A 17561-nucleotide genomic window follows, 5' to 3' on the forward strand; every position below is an offset into this window, starting at 1 on the left:
CCAACTGCACAGCCCCACGCCATTACAGAGCCTCCACCAGCTTGAACAGTCCCTTCCTGACATGCAGGGTCCATGTATTCATGAACTTGTCTCCATACCCGTTCATGTCCATCCACTCGATACAATTTGAAACGAGACTCGCCCGACCAGGCGACATATTTCCAGTCATCAAGAGTCCAATGTCGGTGTTGACGGGCCCAGCCGAGGTGTAAAGCGTTGTGTCGTGAAGCCACGAAGGGTACACGAGTGGGCCTTCGGCTCCGAAAGCTCATACAATGATGTTTCGTTGAATGGTTCGCATGCTGCCACTTGTTGAAGGCCCAGCATTGAAATCTGCAGCAATTGTGGAAGGGTTGCACTTCTGTCACGTTGAACGATTCTCTTCAGTCGTCGTTGGTTCCGTTCTTGCAGGATCTTTTTTCGCCCGCAGCAAGTCAATGAGTTGATGTTTTACCGTATTCCTGATATTCACGGTACACTCGTGAAACGGTCGTACGGGAAAATCCCCACTTCATCGCTATCTCGGAGATGCTGTGTCCCATAGCTCGTGCGCCTACTATAACACCACGTTCAAACTCACTTAAGCCTTGATAATCTGCCATTGTAGCAACAGTAACCGATCTAACAACTGCGCCAGACACTAGCCTTATATAGGCGTTGCCGACTGCAGCGCCGTATTCAGCCTCTTTACATATCTCTGTATTTGAATATGCGTGTCTATACCAGTTTCCCCACAGGAATATAATTTTTACGTAGAGCATTTTTTCCAAATTTCCGCTTGCATCTGGAAGTGTCGCCTAATTTCACATTTTCCAGGGTTTTGCACTGTTGTTTTCAAACTAATTTCACTTTGGCTTGCGGGTATTCACGTTTTGTGATGACAAAACGTTGTACTATTAGCGTTTAGTGACGTTGTTCTGGCTAAACGTATGTGTGTTTTGTGTGTGTTACGTGTTAACTCTGGTTTTCAGCTTCTCTAAAAAACGAAATTTTGATCTGTTGTTTGCTGTAAGTGTATTATTTCGTTTTATTTACGTTCACAGGTAGTTATACAAATATGTGAGGTGAATGAGGAATGTGGGAATTAATGACTGAAATGGAGAGTTGGTGGAGGGGCAGGACAAAGATGAGTAAAACTTAGTGAACAGTTAATGGAAAGGAGAGGTAGGGAGCAGTTGAAGCTCATGAAAAATTTTATCAGTGGCCGGCCGAGGTGGCCGAGCGGTCTGGGCGCTACAGTCTGGAACCGCGCGACCGCTACGGTCGCAGGTTCGAATCCTGCCTCGGGCATGGATGTGTGTGATGTCTTTAGGTTAGTTAGTTTTAAGTAGTTCTAAGTTCTAGGGGACTGATGACCTTAGAAGTTAAGTCCCATAGAGCTCAGAGCCATTTGAACCATTTTTTATCAGTGTATTACGATATTACAAAAATAAACGGAAAACAAATTCACAAAAATATATTACAATAAAAAGTTATACTCTCTCAGTAACTAAAAACAAAGTTCGTACATCGCTGTTCTCTGCTACAGAATTGGTTACCATATTGTTCTCAGTTGTCTGTCTAAGCACACACTCGGAATCCACGACGTATTCGGATAAAGCGGCCAAATACTTGTGACAAGGAAGAATACAGATGCAATTGCTGAGTTCAGAATGTGTTACAAACGTAGTGTCTAACCACACAGCCGTACTGAACACAGACAGCATGTACTATTATTATGTATGTTAGGATCTTCATAAGGCTATTCCTCCGATGTGTCATTAATTGACATTTGATTGTAGGAAATCGTGCAAAGTATGAGATGCTTGTGATAAATCTACAATGCGCCAAAAAAAACATTGGTATTGCAAAAATGCACCACAGGTGAAACATAGTGCTTTTCGGCTGGCCGTCCAGTTCCAACTTTTGATTGGTCGCTTGGTTTGAGTGCAGATGGCGTTATGGGGATTTTACTAGATCTGATGTTATTCATGTTCTTGCATCTATTAATGTGATGCTGTGAGGACTGTAGCACAGTTAATGACATCACATCAGAGCATGCACAGTCCTCCTCTACGTGGATCGTAGCGCGGCTGAAATAATTTTCAGCACACGACACTGTGGTTTCTTGTTAATGCGGTGAAAGCATATGTGACTCCGGTACATTTCAGTCACATGGATCAAAATACGCTGGCCGATTTACCATGATAAAAGAGCGGATATGGGAGAACCAATTCAATGTTTCCCCGACCTCATCTGTTTCGATTTGTATCTTTGGAAACTGATGTTGAATCAGCGTGCAATAATTTCTTAAGAACTGCTCGAAAATAAACCATTTTCTAACGTATTTGTACATTCGATTGCTTTTCTGTTTCTGAGGAACGTACTCTAATGTTGTGCAAGTATTTTAATATATTTAGTAAGTGTAAGTGTAAACAGTTTTTTTGAACACCACAGAAGGTTGCAGAGCGTTCTTGAAACTGAGCATCACGAAGACACAATGGTGTGAAACATCCTAGAGTTGATTCGTGCTTTAAGCGTCAACGTGGACAAGGACCTTGTTCTTCTTCAAATTTTCTGAAATGAGACAGAGGTCTGGAGAAAATTGTTTGTTATGTGCGATATGAACCTGGATAGTTTTAATAATTTCAGTATTTCATTCACAATGCTATTGATATTTTGAGCATCTTCAATGGATTTGGTGTGGTGAAGAAATAACATGTAGCACTTCGAAAGTTAGACATTTATTATGTAATTATTGTAATGATTTATCACCATCATTATTGTAATAGTTATTAGGAACTATTTTTGCATTTATGTGCATCGTTTATGTACATGCAGTCGTTATACGTAATATTTATTCATAGTTAGCAGCGATATATTGGCCGAAGACTCTGACGGATTCAAAAAATGGCTTCACTATGCTGATGATGTCAGACTCTGGAAGGTCGAAACCCTGGCTTCCTCCAGCAGGGAGTTCGATGGTATATGACAGAGGCACTCCAGCGACGGCCTTCACCCAGTCGTCGCTGTTACCAGACACTGGATCTGTAAGCAAATCACATAAATAACCATCGTTAGCACAGCAGAGCGCCGACCTCGAAAGAGTTCACATGTCTAAACCTTGGTAATATTGAAGTTAGTTTTTGTGTGCTGATGCGGATAGTTCCTTGCGTTAATTAATACTGTGAAGAGAAGTAACGCGAGATTGGAGATGGTACTGATGATAGATAGTATTTTGGAGCTTGTTGAACTGGAGCCAGTGGGAAATAGCGTACACCTCAACAAATTACGATAGTTGCTTCCCCAGTCCGAGCAAAAATGTAGTTTGGAAGTTACGTCTAGCGACAGATAGCACAGGGTGACTTTTTGATGTGTAGAAAACGTAGCTTTCCAGAACTACAGGTAAGGTTCAAACGAAAGTTTCTTTTCAGATATTTTGTTTGACCAACAATTTCGCCAAGAATTAACGGCAAACTTTTTCTTTTATAGGAACGATATTTGGAAACCGCCTGTGGCTGAAACAAGCAGCCAGACGCAGTATTTACTGATTCGCGTTTACAATAGCTGCCGTTACAGTGATGGACAAAAATGTAGAAATACCACAAACACGACAGAGCTGTTCAGCGGCAGCCTACCTACTCGTCTGAGTTATGGATAGCTTCAGCCACTTTCATTTACTAATCGTACGGCTTTCTGAAGCACTGAAAAAATTGCATATACACAGGGTAGACAGTAATATGGGAAAACCAAAAACAGAACACTTTACCATGCCTAATGCGATGCAGGAAAACCGTTTGCATTCAAGACAGCTTCCATAGGTCTCGGAATGGATAAATACAGATTCTGTAATGTTTTCAAGGCAGTTTTATACCATTCTTCCTGTAAAATAGATGATGAAGGTGGATAGCGATCACACATCCCTCTCTCCATAGTAGATCACAAAGGTTCAGTAATATCGAGATCTGCTGACTGTGGTGGTCAGGAGACTGCGACAGTTCATCCTCTTTCTCACAGTGCCAGTCCCCAGTGTGAGCTGTATGAACAGGGGTCATGTCGTCTTGGAGTGCAGCCTCATTATTGGAGGGCAAGCATCGTACTATGGGACAGACCTGATCAGCCAACATTCTCGCATAATACTTGGTCACCTTGCAGAGTAACAGTGGGGCCCATGGAATACCAAGATTTGTCTGTCCAAATCATCGCCGACCCCTGCCAAGTTTCTCTCCTGGGATGTAAACTCGGACAGAAGTTGGAAATAATGTGAAACAAGACCCATCCGATCAAATGACATTCTTCTGTTCCTGTGTAGCCTGGGTTTTATGTCTTCGGCGCCACATTTTGCCGTTATGTATGCTTACATCACTGATGATGATGATGATGATGATGTTTGGTTTGTGGGTCATTCAACTGCTCGGTGATCAGCGCCCATACAAAGTCCCAATTTTTTACACAGCCCAATTTTTTTGCCACAGTCCAATCCAGCCTCAGTCACAAATGATGATGATGATGAAATGATGAGGACAGCACAAACACCTAGTCCCCGGGCAGAGAAAATCCCCAACCCAGATGGGCATTGCACCCGGGACCCCATGATCCAAAGGCAGCAACACTAGCCTCTAGACCAACTTACATCACTGGTAGGATTCCATCTTGCCCCGCAATTCCCTGCTTATGGAGCCATCTTGGTATTGTTTTGTTGTTGACAGGGTTCCGAGGGCACCATTCATTTCTGCAGTGACTTTTGCAGCTGTCGTCCTCTTATTTTCAACTCAATCCTTTTCAACTATCGTCTGCCACAATCACTCAATAGACACTCTGATTCGCACTCTGACTCAGACGTTGATGTTTCTCCACTTTCCCTGTATGCGTTATAAATCTTCGATACGGTGCCTCCACCAAACACTTCAGCTCCCTTGATTATGGGAGCACACACCATACGAGCGAGGTTGTCGCGTGGACGCCGAGCGGAGAGGACCTCGCAGCTCAGCCGCCGACCGCCAGCATCCGTAGCTCGTCGGCTACCTCCTCCAGCCGGCCGCCCGGGTAGTACGCATCAGCCGCTCCCGGCGCAGCCGCCCGGCGGCAACCGGCCGAGTGCCGAAAGGTTGAGCTCGCTTCCCTTCGACACAAAGCCGCGCAACCAGCCGCGGACTGCCGCGAAAGAGCTTCGGCTCGCAGCTCCCGGTAGACTCCGGTTACCCAACGTGATTCTCACGTTCTTTTAGGGACTCTGAGGCAGTACCACGGGACCACACCCGCGTGCTGCAGGCCATTCTTCTCCCGCACCTCCTTTAGGTGCTGCGCTTGCACCAACAGCGCATGTTAGCGTAACCTAGGGAACATCCACTTCAATAGGGAACAAGAGACACTTCTCTCGCCTATCGAGAAAAAGCAAAATTGTCGTTTCCCCCCTCCCACCTAATACATAATTGTAAGTGCGAGACGGCGGACGCTGCTAGCACTTCCCCTGCTGTTACCCGCAGTAAGACCGCAACACACGAGGCGCGAGGATCGACTGCACCCGCCGAAACTCGCGCCCCGCCCGCTACCGAAGGCAAGGGAGCGGCTGGCGATGTTCGGCAGCTTGGCGCGAAAGAGCAAAAGCAGCTCGAGTCGCGTCGGCTAATCACCGAACTATTCGGGACGGACGTCTCACCCACCAAAACAGCAACACTTAACATAACCTTACACTCCCCTATCACTGGACAGTCATGTACCATTGTCCCACTGACGCCGCAGCCTCAACAGATCGAGGCAGCGGCGGCGGATGTGGACGCAGAAAACCACTACACAGAGCCCTGGCAGGTGGAGGGCCCAAAACGCAGACCCAGAAAAACACCAACACAAACAAGCGAGCAACCAAACTCGTTAGGCAACCAACACATCACGTGTGGGAATACTGGAAACACTATTCCCTCGGCACACGACCGTTCAAATCCCTACCACGGTACTGACGGCCGTCACTACACTCATCACCCAGCTCATGAGCGCCGAACCCGGGCAATACTGGGCTCTCATACACACTGCCATCACAACACTCTTTCACACTCTTACATGAATAATATACCATACCCAGCCCATAACGCAAACCCGCACACACTATCACACATCCTGTTCTGGAATGCACACTCGATCCACAACAAAAGGGCAGAATTTGCCGCGTTCATGGAGCGCAAGGGAATCCTTGTCGCGCTACTGAGCTAGACTAAGCTTAAACCGCACAAACAATTAAACTTTCCTGGCTGCTGCGTCTATCGTACCGACCGACCGGGCGACGCCGTGGCAGGTGGAACTGCAATCGTCATACACAAAGACATTGAGCACACAAACATAGAGCTCCCTGAACTGGAAAAAATCGAGACTACGGCCGTCAGAGTCAAGTTCAACGGAGCCTGCACCACACTGATATCGGTATACAACAGCCCTGTAGGCATTTCAACACGCGATATCAGCACACTACTCAACATTTCACCGCGAGTAATAGTGGCTGGAGATCTGAACGCAAGACAACCAGAATGGAATTCACGCATACGAAATCCCAACGGCAAAAAACTGTACGAACATTCACTAGGCAGAAACTACATTATACTAGCGCCGACTGAACCGACGCACATTCCCTATCAGAGGGGACACAGGCCAGACGTGATAGACATGGCCCTCATCAAGTGCATTACATCGACACTCAACGTTGCCGTTGAAAACGATCTGCCCTCAAACCACCAACCTGTAATACTATACATTGAGGAAACACTGCAGCACATGGAACAACGCAAGATGTTGGACTACGGGCGTGCGAATTGGACATTGTTCAAGGAAACGCACGATAGCCACATCCCACTCATACACGAAATTAATGAAACAGCACAAATTGACGAGGCAGTAGAAACCCTCACTAACGCCGTCCAGGACGCAATGGCAGGCACCATACCTGATCGCACCTCACAACAACACAGTGCGGCCCCGCCTCAGGAAATCCTGGGCCTCATATCAATGAGGAATCGCCTCAGGAGACAATGGCAGCGCACCAGGCGTCGGTACTTCAAACGGCACATTAACAGGCTACAGGGCATCATACACGATAAAATACAAACACATAGAACACAACAGTGGAACCAAAAACTCGAAGGGCTGGACACCGAGCGACCTGGCGTGTGGCAACAAGCCCGACACTTCACCAGAGAGAAAATATAAACCCGAACGCCTCAAGGGTCTGACGGACCTGCATACTCAGCGGAAGAGAAAGCAGAACTAATGGCCCGCACACTTGCAGCGTCATTCACACCGAACCTGGTACCGTCAGATCCAGTGTTCACACTTGCTACTGACCAAGAGGTTACGCGCATTCTAGCCCAACCATCGCGCGACGACATTCGACATGCTAGCACAGCCGAAGTCTCCTGGGCTATAATGCATTCCGCTGCTAGGAAAGCCCCTGGTCATGGTGGCATTCAAAACCATGTCCCCCAGGAGTTCACGGATAAAGCAACTGAGTACCTAATACACATGACGGATGCCATACTAAAACACCAACACTCCCCCGCCTTTTGGAAGACGGTCAAGGTCCTGATGTTCAGGAAGCCGGGGAAAGACCACAGCCTCCAACAAAATTACCGACCCATCAGCCTTCTGAACTCGCTCAGTAATATTGTTGAGGTGGTGATTCTCAAACGCATCACTAGGCACTGCATAACAAATGACATCCTGAGACCGGAGAAATTCGGCTTCAGGAATCACCACTCCACAACACAACAACTCTTACGGATCGTTGAACATATAACATATGGCTTCAACATAAACAAAGCTACAGGGGCGGTGTTCCTGGACATCGAAAAGGCTTTCGACCGTCTATGGCACAACGGCCTCATTCGCAAACTCAGCGACGCGGGATTCCCCGACGGGCTGGTGCGTCTAATACACTCATACCTCACAGACAGGAGTTTCAACACTGACGTGCAGGGAAAACAATCAACACGGCACGGTATACACGCGGGAGTACCCCAGGGAAGCATCCTAGGGCCCCTACTGTTTAACCTCTACACAAACGATCTCCCAACCACACACAACACAACGATGGCAATCTACGTGGATGACACAGCCATATTCGCGCATGATTGGAAACCATCAACCATTGTATCACGCCTACAGACTGCACTCAAGAGTGGCTGAGCCTTTGTTGGAGAAATGGCGTGTTAGAGTAAACGTCGACAAGTGCGAAGCCGTTCTGTTCACTAGAAGACCGAAGCAACTGCGCAGACACCGATACTGCAGACCAATAACTCTACATGCACGCCCAATACGTTTCCGCGAGAAAGTCAAATACCTCGGTGTCTGACTGGACCGGAAATTACTCTGGGGGGACTACATGCAACACATGACCAACCGAGCTAGCGCGAGGCTCAAACAGCTCTACCCTATGCTCAACAGGCGTAGCACACTGAACAGAAGGGTGTCGAGGTCCATGTACATGACACTTATCCGACCCCTGATGACGTACGCAGCTCCTGTCTGGGGATACGCTGCGCCTACACGCCTGCGCCGTCTGCAGCTCATACAAAACAAAGTACTCAAAATCATAAGCAATGCTCCACGATACACACGCATAGCGGACCGTCAGCGCAGCGGGAATACCGACTTGAGACTCTCGCGGAGGTAATCCACAAACTCACCACAAGACTATACAGAAACTCCAGACATTCGCAGAAACCGTTTATTCTGAATCTGGGGAACTACGACCACAACCATGGATGGAAACATAAAAGACCAAAAGACATACTTGTAAGGACCTAACATCTATGGCCAAGCACACGCAAACATAACGGTACAGGCGTGCCCCTGTTAATCAGACGCCATTACTGGATATCCAGCTGGAAAACACTGCCGAATAACTGGCACCACGCAGGGAAGCCGTACCGTACACTGCATGCAGACAAGCTCCACACATCCCCCACACAGTGAGGTGATCTATGGCCGATCTCCCACTACTGTATAACGATCTTGATTGTTCCAGGAATGTAGCGGTTGCAGCAACTGGGATACATCGCCATCGCTTGCCATGGTAATGATGCATGATACCCATGCTAACAAATCCAACCTTGCATGAACTATCGCAGCTAGTAAGCCACTACTGCTCTCACTACCCATCCAACTGTCGCAGAGGCTTTTTTCCCACGGCACGAGCCATGGCACTTTTTTCCCTCTGCTTTTCAAATCGCTACCCTCACTCGCGTTTCGTCCACTATCTATCACCTGATGGACCGTGTTATTGCGTAGTCTTACCCAGACGCACGGATAACATCACAGCCCAGCATCCTGTGATCCACTTACTAGATAACTAACATGTTTAAGGAGGTGACAGTAGAACTTTTGGTTTGGTCACCACGTTGGTGCGGGCGTGGAGGGGCCCCATCTCTTTTTTTTTTTTTTACACCATACGAGCACAAGTTTCCTAACGTTCGAATTCGCTTATGTCCGACATAATACACTCACAACAACTCAAAACACTGTTCTGACCACAACCGATACTTGCAACATATTAAGAGCAATGCACAGGGGCCGCAACCTGCAGGCTTGGCTGGCCACCTCAATTGGTACCTACATCGGTCGGTTCCGCCGCCGCGGTCAGCTGGCTTGTGGGCCGACTGCACTGGTCACTTCCGTGTCGTGCTGTACAGGTTGGCGCTGTGGTTCCTGGTCCTACGCATGAGTTTAGTTACTTATTTATTTACGTTATGTGAGTACACCACTTTACACAGTTGTAGCTTTCATTTTAGTTTGTCAAACCCATGTTAGTAGTCCCCCATATTGTTCGCAGTTGGTGGCATCTGAAGATGAAGCTTGCTTCGAAACCGGTCATGGAATACATTAAGAAATGTACAGGCAACTGAAACGGATTTTATTTGATGAACTGTCATATGAAATGTAACACATGAGGATGAAGGAAGTCTGCAACCTACCGCTGTCCCGTCAGAGTTCCTTAAATGACTACCAGCCGTGACCTGAAGTCATTCCCGATGGCTGCTCACACCACGACGCCAGGAGTAACACCACTGTGCCTCTTCAAGATATTGGAATAATGGGACTTCTCCCCTCGTCGTCGCCATATTCGTCGTTGATTGGCATCCGGGGTAGTGCAGAATCGCGATTCATCACTGAACGCAATGCAGCATCATTTGTCGGCAGTCCATGCTTTCCAGACTCCGCCTTTAGTGGTGTGGTGTCAACGGCAGCCTACTCATAGGACGGTAACTGCCGAGGCAGGTTGTCGCTATTCTTCGACGAACGGTGCTACATACAGAGAATGTTGCAGGGAGTCTGTTACTTGTTCCCGGGTGGCAGGCAAAGGTGTGAGGGAATATGATGTGTTCGGTGCACAATATGGCGATCCTCCGATTGATTGTTGCAGGTGGTCGATCTTAACGTTGACGAAGAGTGCGCCTGACCTCATGTATCCATGCAGTCCAATAGCTGGTTACTGTCACAACAGAATGCCCCACAAATGTGGACATTGCACGATTGGATCAGCCACCCAAATGGAGGCCAACAACGAGGCTCTTTTCAAACTCTGTCAGGTGCTAATAATGCCGTTTCACGCGAGTACGCAGCATCTCTATATCCTTCGAGTGATCACTCAACATCTGACGCTGTTTACGCCCCCGATGTATCCTACGAGATGTGGTAAAAATACTAATCTCGATCAACACTGATGCATTCTGGTGACCATTCTTCCTGTTACAGAAAAATGAAACTCTAATTATTTTTGTATCTTCTGATGATGTGTACATGAGGGGAATTACATTGACATCCAACCAAAGCTTCTGCATGCTTCACTGGTTTTGACGGGCAGTGCATTTCTCGGTCTTATTATTCTTTTCATGCAGTTCGGGTGTGGTCCGCGTACAATCAAATAGTGAATTATTGCCCTGATAGAATGCATGTAAAATGCACAATAAATTTTGCATCGCCATCGTCAGCTAAATAGCTCCTCCTTTTTTTTCACTGTAAACATGTTTGTCAATACTCTTTTTACCACAGGACATCGCTACTTACAACCGTATATGTGATGAAAGTAAACTTAGATTATTAGTGGATTTCAGTACAATCCACTGTGTCCTGTCGTGAATCGGACAATGCAACTTGACCACACTTTTCAGTCTGTGAACATGCCTTAAAGGCTAAGTTCAAGCTTAGACTGTGCGTGCATACAGACTGCAGAGCCGGAGTGGCTGCGCGGTTCTAGGCGCCACAGTCTAGAGCCGAGCGACCGCTACGGTCGCAGGTCCGAATCCTGCCTCGGGCATGGATGTGTGTGATGTCCTTAGGTTAGTTAGGTTTAATTAGTTCTAAGTTCTAGGCGACTGATGACCTCAGAAGTTAAGTCGCATAGTGCTCCGAGCCATAGACTGCAGAGCAGGAATGTTTGTCGGCATATTTAGTTGAAAGCTGATGCGGCGTACCCAACAGCTACGAAACTCGAACATTCGACTGCTATCGTCAGATTAAGAAATATCTAAGATTTGCCTTGTAGCGAGCGTCCGTGTTCAACAACACCAACTGATGACCTTTATACAGAAACTGTAGCTCGTAGGTACCCCGAGTAAAGCGCAACAGGATCGTGTGCAGTTGTTTTGAGGGCAGCTGGGATGGTTGACCTGACACGGACAGTACGGAACTCTCTCTTCTCGAAGAGATCGGTCTCTAAAGGTCCATTGTGAACAACAGATGAAACAACCCAGAGTGTTGCATGGACAAGATGGACAAGAAGATACATGGAATGTAAACTGTATCAAGGTCGTCGGATTTTCTTTGCCGACGAACGTAGGATTTCTCTGACGCATGAGGATAGTCGTATGTAGAATTTTGTGGAGGTCACCTGGCGTAAACACGCTTCTCAGGAGTGCCTTCCAAGTGGTTGGCACGAGAAGTGGATCAGTCATGTTTAGGCCGACATCATGTACAGATCTAGGATTCCCCTTTTTAAATTATTCTTCATCAATTTTTTCACTGCTTTCATCTGGGACTTCCTCGTCCTAACCCCTTCACCTAGGAGAAGCACACCCAACATACTGATTTGCTGAATACGTTCCCATCTTTCTCTCCCACTACAGTTTTTGCCCTCTACAGTTTCTCATACCAACTTATGAGTTACTTTATGATGTCCTCTCAGTCTGCCCATTCTTCTAGACTGTGTTTTAAATATTATATTCCCTTTCTGGTTGATTCTGCGAAAAATCTAATTTCTTGTCAGTCCACTTAATTTTTAGCATCCTTCTGTAAGAGTGCGGCCCGGGAAGTACCGAGATTAATTCCAGGTTGGAGGAGGGACTTTTCCTTGTTTCAGTTCATACAGGACCAGGACACTCCCATGTCCACTCAGCTTACTTTCAGATGAGTACTGGGGATCTTCTCTAGGGGTAAAAGGCGGCTGTGGCGATGAATCCGCCATCCGCCTCCTCCTAGTGCCATATGGGTACTGTACTCAACCTTCTGTCAGGCCAATAGCACGCTCACGCCACAGATTTTACCTTTCTGTTACACAAAGTCCCGGAATCTTCGATTATTTTATAGTCTGGTTTTCCCACAATGCTGTGCTCCTGTCAGTCATTCACAGAAATTTATTCTTCTAATTAAGGACTATGTTTCATAGTACACTGAAATGCCAAAGAAACTGGTACACCTGCGCAAAGGTGCCGCAACACGACGTGGCATGGACTCAATGTCTGAACTAGTGGCCGGCCGAAGTGGCCGTGCGGTTAAAGGCGCTGCAGTCTGGAACCGCAAGACCGCTACGGTCGCAGGTTCGAATCCTGCCTCGGGCATGGATGTTTGTGATGTCCTTAGGTTAGTTAGGTTTAACTAGTTCTAAGTTCTAGGGGACTGATGACCTCAGAAGTTGAGTCCCATAGTGCTCAGAGCCATTTGAACCATTTTTCTGAACTAGTGCTGGAGGGAGCTCAACCATGAATCCTGCAGGTATGTCCATAAATCCGTAAGAGTACGAGGATGCGGAGATCTCTTCTGAATAGCACGTTGCAAGGCACCCTAGATGTGCTCAATAATGTTCATGTCTGGGTAGTTTGGCGCCAGTGGAAGTGTTTAAACTCAGAACAGTGTTCCTGGAGCCACTCTGTAGCAATTCTGGACGTGTGGCGTGTCGCACTGTCCTGTTGGAATGCCCAACTCCGCCGGAATGCACAACGGACATGAGTGGATGAAGGTGATCGGACAGGATGCTTACGTACATGTCACTTGTCAGAGTCGTATCTAGATGTATCACGGGTCCCATACCATTCCAACTGCACACGCCCACACCATTACAGAGCCTCCATCAGCTTGAACAGTCCCCTCCTGACTTGCAGGGTCCATGGATTCATGAGGTTGTCTCCATACCCGTACACATCCATCCGCTCGATACAATTTGAAACGAGAGCTCGTCCGACTAGGAAACATGTTTCCAGCCATTAACAGTTCAATGTCGCTGTTGACGGGCCCAGGTAAGGCGCAAAATTTTGTGTCGTGTAGTCATTAAGGGTACACGAGCGGCCCTTCGGCTATGAAAGCCCATATCGATGATGTTCCGATGAATGGTTTGCACGCTGACACTTGTTGATGACCCTGCACTGAAATCTGCAGCAGTTTGCGGAAGGGCTGCACTTTCGTCACCTAAAAGATTGTCTTCAGTCGTCGTTGGTCCCGTTCTTGCAGGATCTTTTTCCGGCCGCAGAGATGTCGGAGATTTGATGTTTTACCGGATTCCTTATATTCACGGTACACTCATGAAACAGTGTTACAGGAAAATCTCCACTTCATCGCTACCTCGGAGATGCTGTGTCCCATCGCTCGTGCGCCGACTATAACACCACGTTCAAACTCACTTAAACCTTGATCATCTGCCAGTGTAGCAGAAGTAACCATTCTTGCCCGCACGGTTGGCCGTGCGGTCTAACTCACGGCTTTCCGGGCGGGAAGGAGCGCCGATCCCCGGCGCGAATCCACCCGGCGGATTTATGGTGAGGTCCGGTGACCCGGCCAGCCTGTGGATGGTTTTAGGCGGTTTTCCATCTGCCTTGGCAAATGCGGACTGGTTCCCCTTATTCCGCCTCAGTTACACTATGTCGGCGATTGCTACGCAAACAAGTTCTCCACGTACGCGTACACCACCGTTACTCTACCACGCAAACATAGGGGTTACACTCGCCTGGTGTGAGACGTTCCCTGTGGAGGTGGGGGGGGGGGGGCACCGGGGACCGAACCGCACAATAACCCTGGGTTCGGTGTGGGGCGGCGGAGGGGTGAAGTGGACTGCGATAGTCGTCGTGGGGTTGCGGACCACTGCGGCTGCGGCGGGGACGGAGCCTCTCCGTCGTTTCTAGGTCCCCGTTAACATAACATAACCGATCGAACAACTGCGCCAGACACTTGTCTTATACAGGAGTTACCGACCGCAGCGCCGTATTCTGCCTGTTTACATTTCTCTGTATTTGAATACACATGCATGTACGAGTTTCTTTGGTGCTTCAGTGTAGCAGACGCACTTTACTCATGATTCCCATCTGTGCTCTCTGCTAGCCTGTTTTTTGTACCTCCCTATGTAAAGCGGCTTAATTATTCGTGTAGCGTCATGAAATGTACTCGCTACATTGGGAAGCATTCCAATTACTATCGATTTGATGAGAAGGTCTTGACACGTTAAGGATTACACCGAATAGTAGTGTCTGCACTTACAGAATCAGGCACACATTTCTTTGTTTCCTCCATCACCAGATAAATATCCGGAAAAACTAAAAGACTTGTATTTGCAGAGTCAGTTCTCCGTTACTGGCAAAAGCAATACTAATTGTAAAATCCTTGGGACGTAGGTTGTTCCGTTAGGAAAGAGAATCCTAGGTCTTACTGCAGCTGGTCTTCCTATATGTGTGTGTTGCAATAATAATCTGCAGAATTTTTGAGTCATCGTCGTTTATTCACGAAAAATACAAAACATTTCCACTGCCCAATAGTTCCATCAACACCAGCCACGTGCATTCAACTGCCGTTAAAATTTCCCTCCAAAACCCATCTGCTCCAAAGAACAAACAATTGACAAAACATTAACATCTTTGGAAATGGAAGATTAATGAATTAACAACTAAAATTAATATCAATAATTATATTACATCAAAAATGGATAATTAAGATCTGCACACAATATAAAAGTTATTTGAATAACAGTTAAAATTAATAATGCGTAATTTAAGATCTGTACATAATTTGCATAAAACCGAAAGTAGATACTGTAAGTAGGCTGTTTAGGTTTTTATGTTGGTAACGCCATGTAGCGCCCTATATGAAAATCACTGACTGTGCTGTGTGAAGGCTGTGGTTGGTTTCCATTGTTGGAGTATATGATATTGTAGTGTTGGGCAGTTGGATGTGAACAGCGCGTAGCGTTGCGCAGTTGGAGGTGAGCCGCCAGCAGGGGTGGATGTGGGGAGAGAGATGGCAGAATTTTGAGAGCGGATGATCTGGACGTGTGTCCATCAGAGACGGTAAATTTGTAAGACTGGATGTCATGAACTGATATATATATTATGACTTTGGAACACTATTAAGGTAAATACATTGTTTGTTCTCTATCAAAATCTTTCATTTGCTAAGTACGCCTATCAGTAGTTATTGCCTTCAGTAGATAGAATCTTTTATTTAGCAGGTAGTATTGACGCTCGCTGCATAGCAGTAGTTCGAGTAACGAAGATTTTTGTGAGGTAAGTGATTCATTAAACGTATAGGTTATTGTTAGTCAGGGCCATTCTTTTGTAGAGAGAAAGTCAGATTGCGTTGCTACACTGAAGCACCAAAGAAACTCGTACATGCATGTGTATTCAAATACAGAGAAATGTAAACAGGCAGAATACGGCGCTGCGGTCGGTAACTCCTGTATAAGACAACAAGTGTCTGGCGCAGTTGTTCGATCGGTTATTGTGTCAGTTTAGTGTTGATCAGAATAGGTAAAGAGCGAAATGTCTGAGTACGTTCAGTTCTGCTCAGGTGTTTGAAAATCAAATAATGTAAGAGGTTTATCAGCACAGTAATTCATTAATTTTTCTAAGGGGACGTTGCAATACTAAGATCTGCACATAGCAAAGGGAAGGACAGAACTGGGAAAGTGGTTCCATTCCAGTCAGCTTGCGTATTTTATTCATATTTTTACGCTCTAATAGCATTCCCCAGGCCTATGCACATAGTGAATTGGTAAATGAAATCAAATGGCTCTGAGCACTATGGGACTTAACATCTATGGTCATCAGTCCCCTAGAACTTAGAACTACTTAAACCTAACTAACCTAAGAACATCACACAACACCCAGCCATCACGAGGCAGAGAAAATCCCTGACCCCGCCGGGAATCGAATCCGGGAACCCGGGCGTGGGAAGCGAGAACGCTACCGCACGACCACGAGATGCGGGCGGTAAATGAAATGTTCCTTTCATAATTCGTATTACCGCTTGCAAAATGCATATGTAGTTCCACACCCATAAACGTGTAGCTTTAATGTTCTAAAGGGCCAATGCAGCCTCGACCCTCTGTCTTCTCTCTACTCGGAGCTGGCCATGTTAATGCGATGGGAGTTAACGCGCTGGGCGGCTGGGAAGCGCTCGTTGTCGACGTGGAGGAATGTCTTCATTACATAAAGAAAGTGGTAGTTGAAAGTTTCCCGTGGGAAGACTCAGCGTCTCAACGGCTCCTCTGGAACCTTCTAGAAAGACCAGAATAAGATTTTCACTCTGCAGCGGACTGTGCGCTGATATGAAACTTCCTGGCAGATTAAAACTGTGTGCCGGATCGAGACTCGAACTCGGGACCTTTGCCTTTCGCGGGCAAGTGCTCTACCATCTGAGCTACCCAAGCACGACTCATGCCCCGTCCTCACAGGTTTGCTTCCGCCAGTACCTCGTCTCCTACTTTCCAAACTTCACAGAAACTCTCCTGCGCACTCCGTTGCAGAGTGAAAATCTCATTCTGGAAACATCCCCTAGGCTGTGGCTAAGCCATGTCTCCATAATATCCTTTCTTTCGAGAGTGCTAGTTGTGCAAGGTTCGCAGGAGAGCTTCTGTGAAGTAAGAGACGAGGTACTGGCGGAAGTACAGCTGTGAGCAGGGAGCGTTAGTCGTGTTTGGGTAGCTCAGATGGTAGAGCACTTGTCCGCGAAAGGCAAAGGTCCCGAGTTCGAGTCTCGGTCCGGCACACAGTTTTAATTTGCCAGGAAGTTGCTAGAAAGACGTTTAACCTCTGTCTGTGCCCTGCCCACAAAATAAAGAAAAGGTCTCACCCTTGCTGGCACTCTGGCGAAATCTTGTAATTTCATAGGAGCGTGGTCGCAATCGGCAGAACTTGTCTAGAGATTGGACGAGTCTCGGAATCACTGTAGTAGTGGTGGACGACTTGGAGCTTTTCCGGAATTTGAGAGAGAAATTAGAATTTATTTTCAGACCCTCTCTGCCTCCCACATCCACGAACGATGATCTCGCTGGCATCCTCGAGGGCCGCACCCCTGCAGATGGGTTCAGTGCGCTGTTAACTGCCGCTCACAGCAGGTGCGCA

The 17561-nt window shown here is 47.0% G+C and overlaps 1 protein-coding gene across 1 annotated transcript in view; it reads right to left on the reverse strand.

Annotated features, from left to right (window-relative positions):
• Positions 1-2771: 2771 nt before the first annotated feature.
• LOC124613400 (carboxypeptidase B-like) overlaps positions 2772-17561 on the reverse strand; it is a 120228-nt gene continuing 105438 nt past the window's right edge. The window contains exon 11 of the mRNA XM_047142103.1: positions 2772-3027. Coding sequence (XP_046998059.1) covers positions 2837-3027 — 191 coding nt within the window. The 3' untranslated portion in view covers positions 2772-2836. The remainder of the gene's footprint in view (positions 3028-17561) is intronic.

The sequence above is a fragment of the Schistocerca americana genome, chromosome 4, assembly GCF_021461395.2.
Source record: "Schistocerca americana isolate TAMUIC-IGC-003095 chromosome 4, iqSchAmer2.1, whole genome shotgun sequence".
NCBI lineage: Eukaryota > Metazoa > Arthropoda > Insecta > Orthoptera > Acrididae > Schistocerca > Schistocerca americana.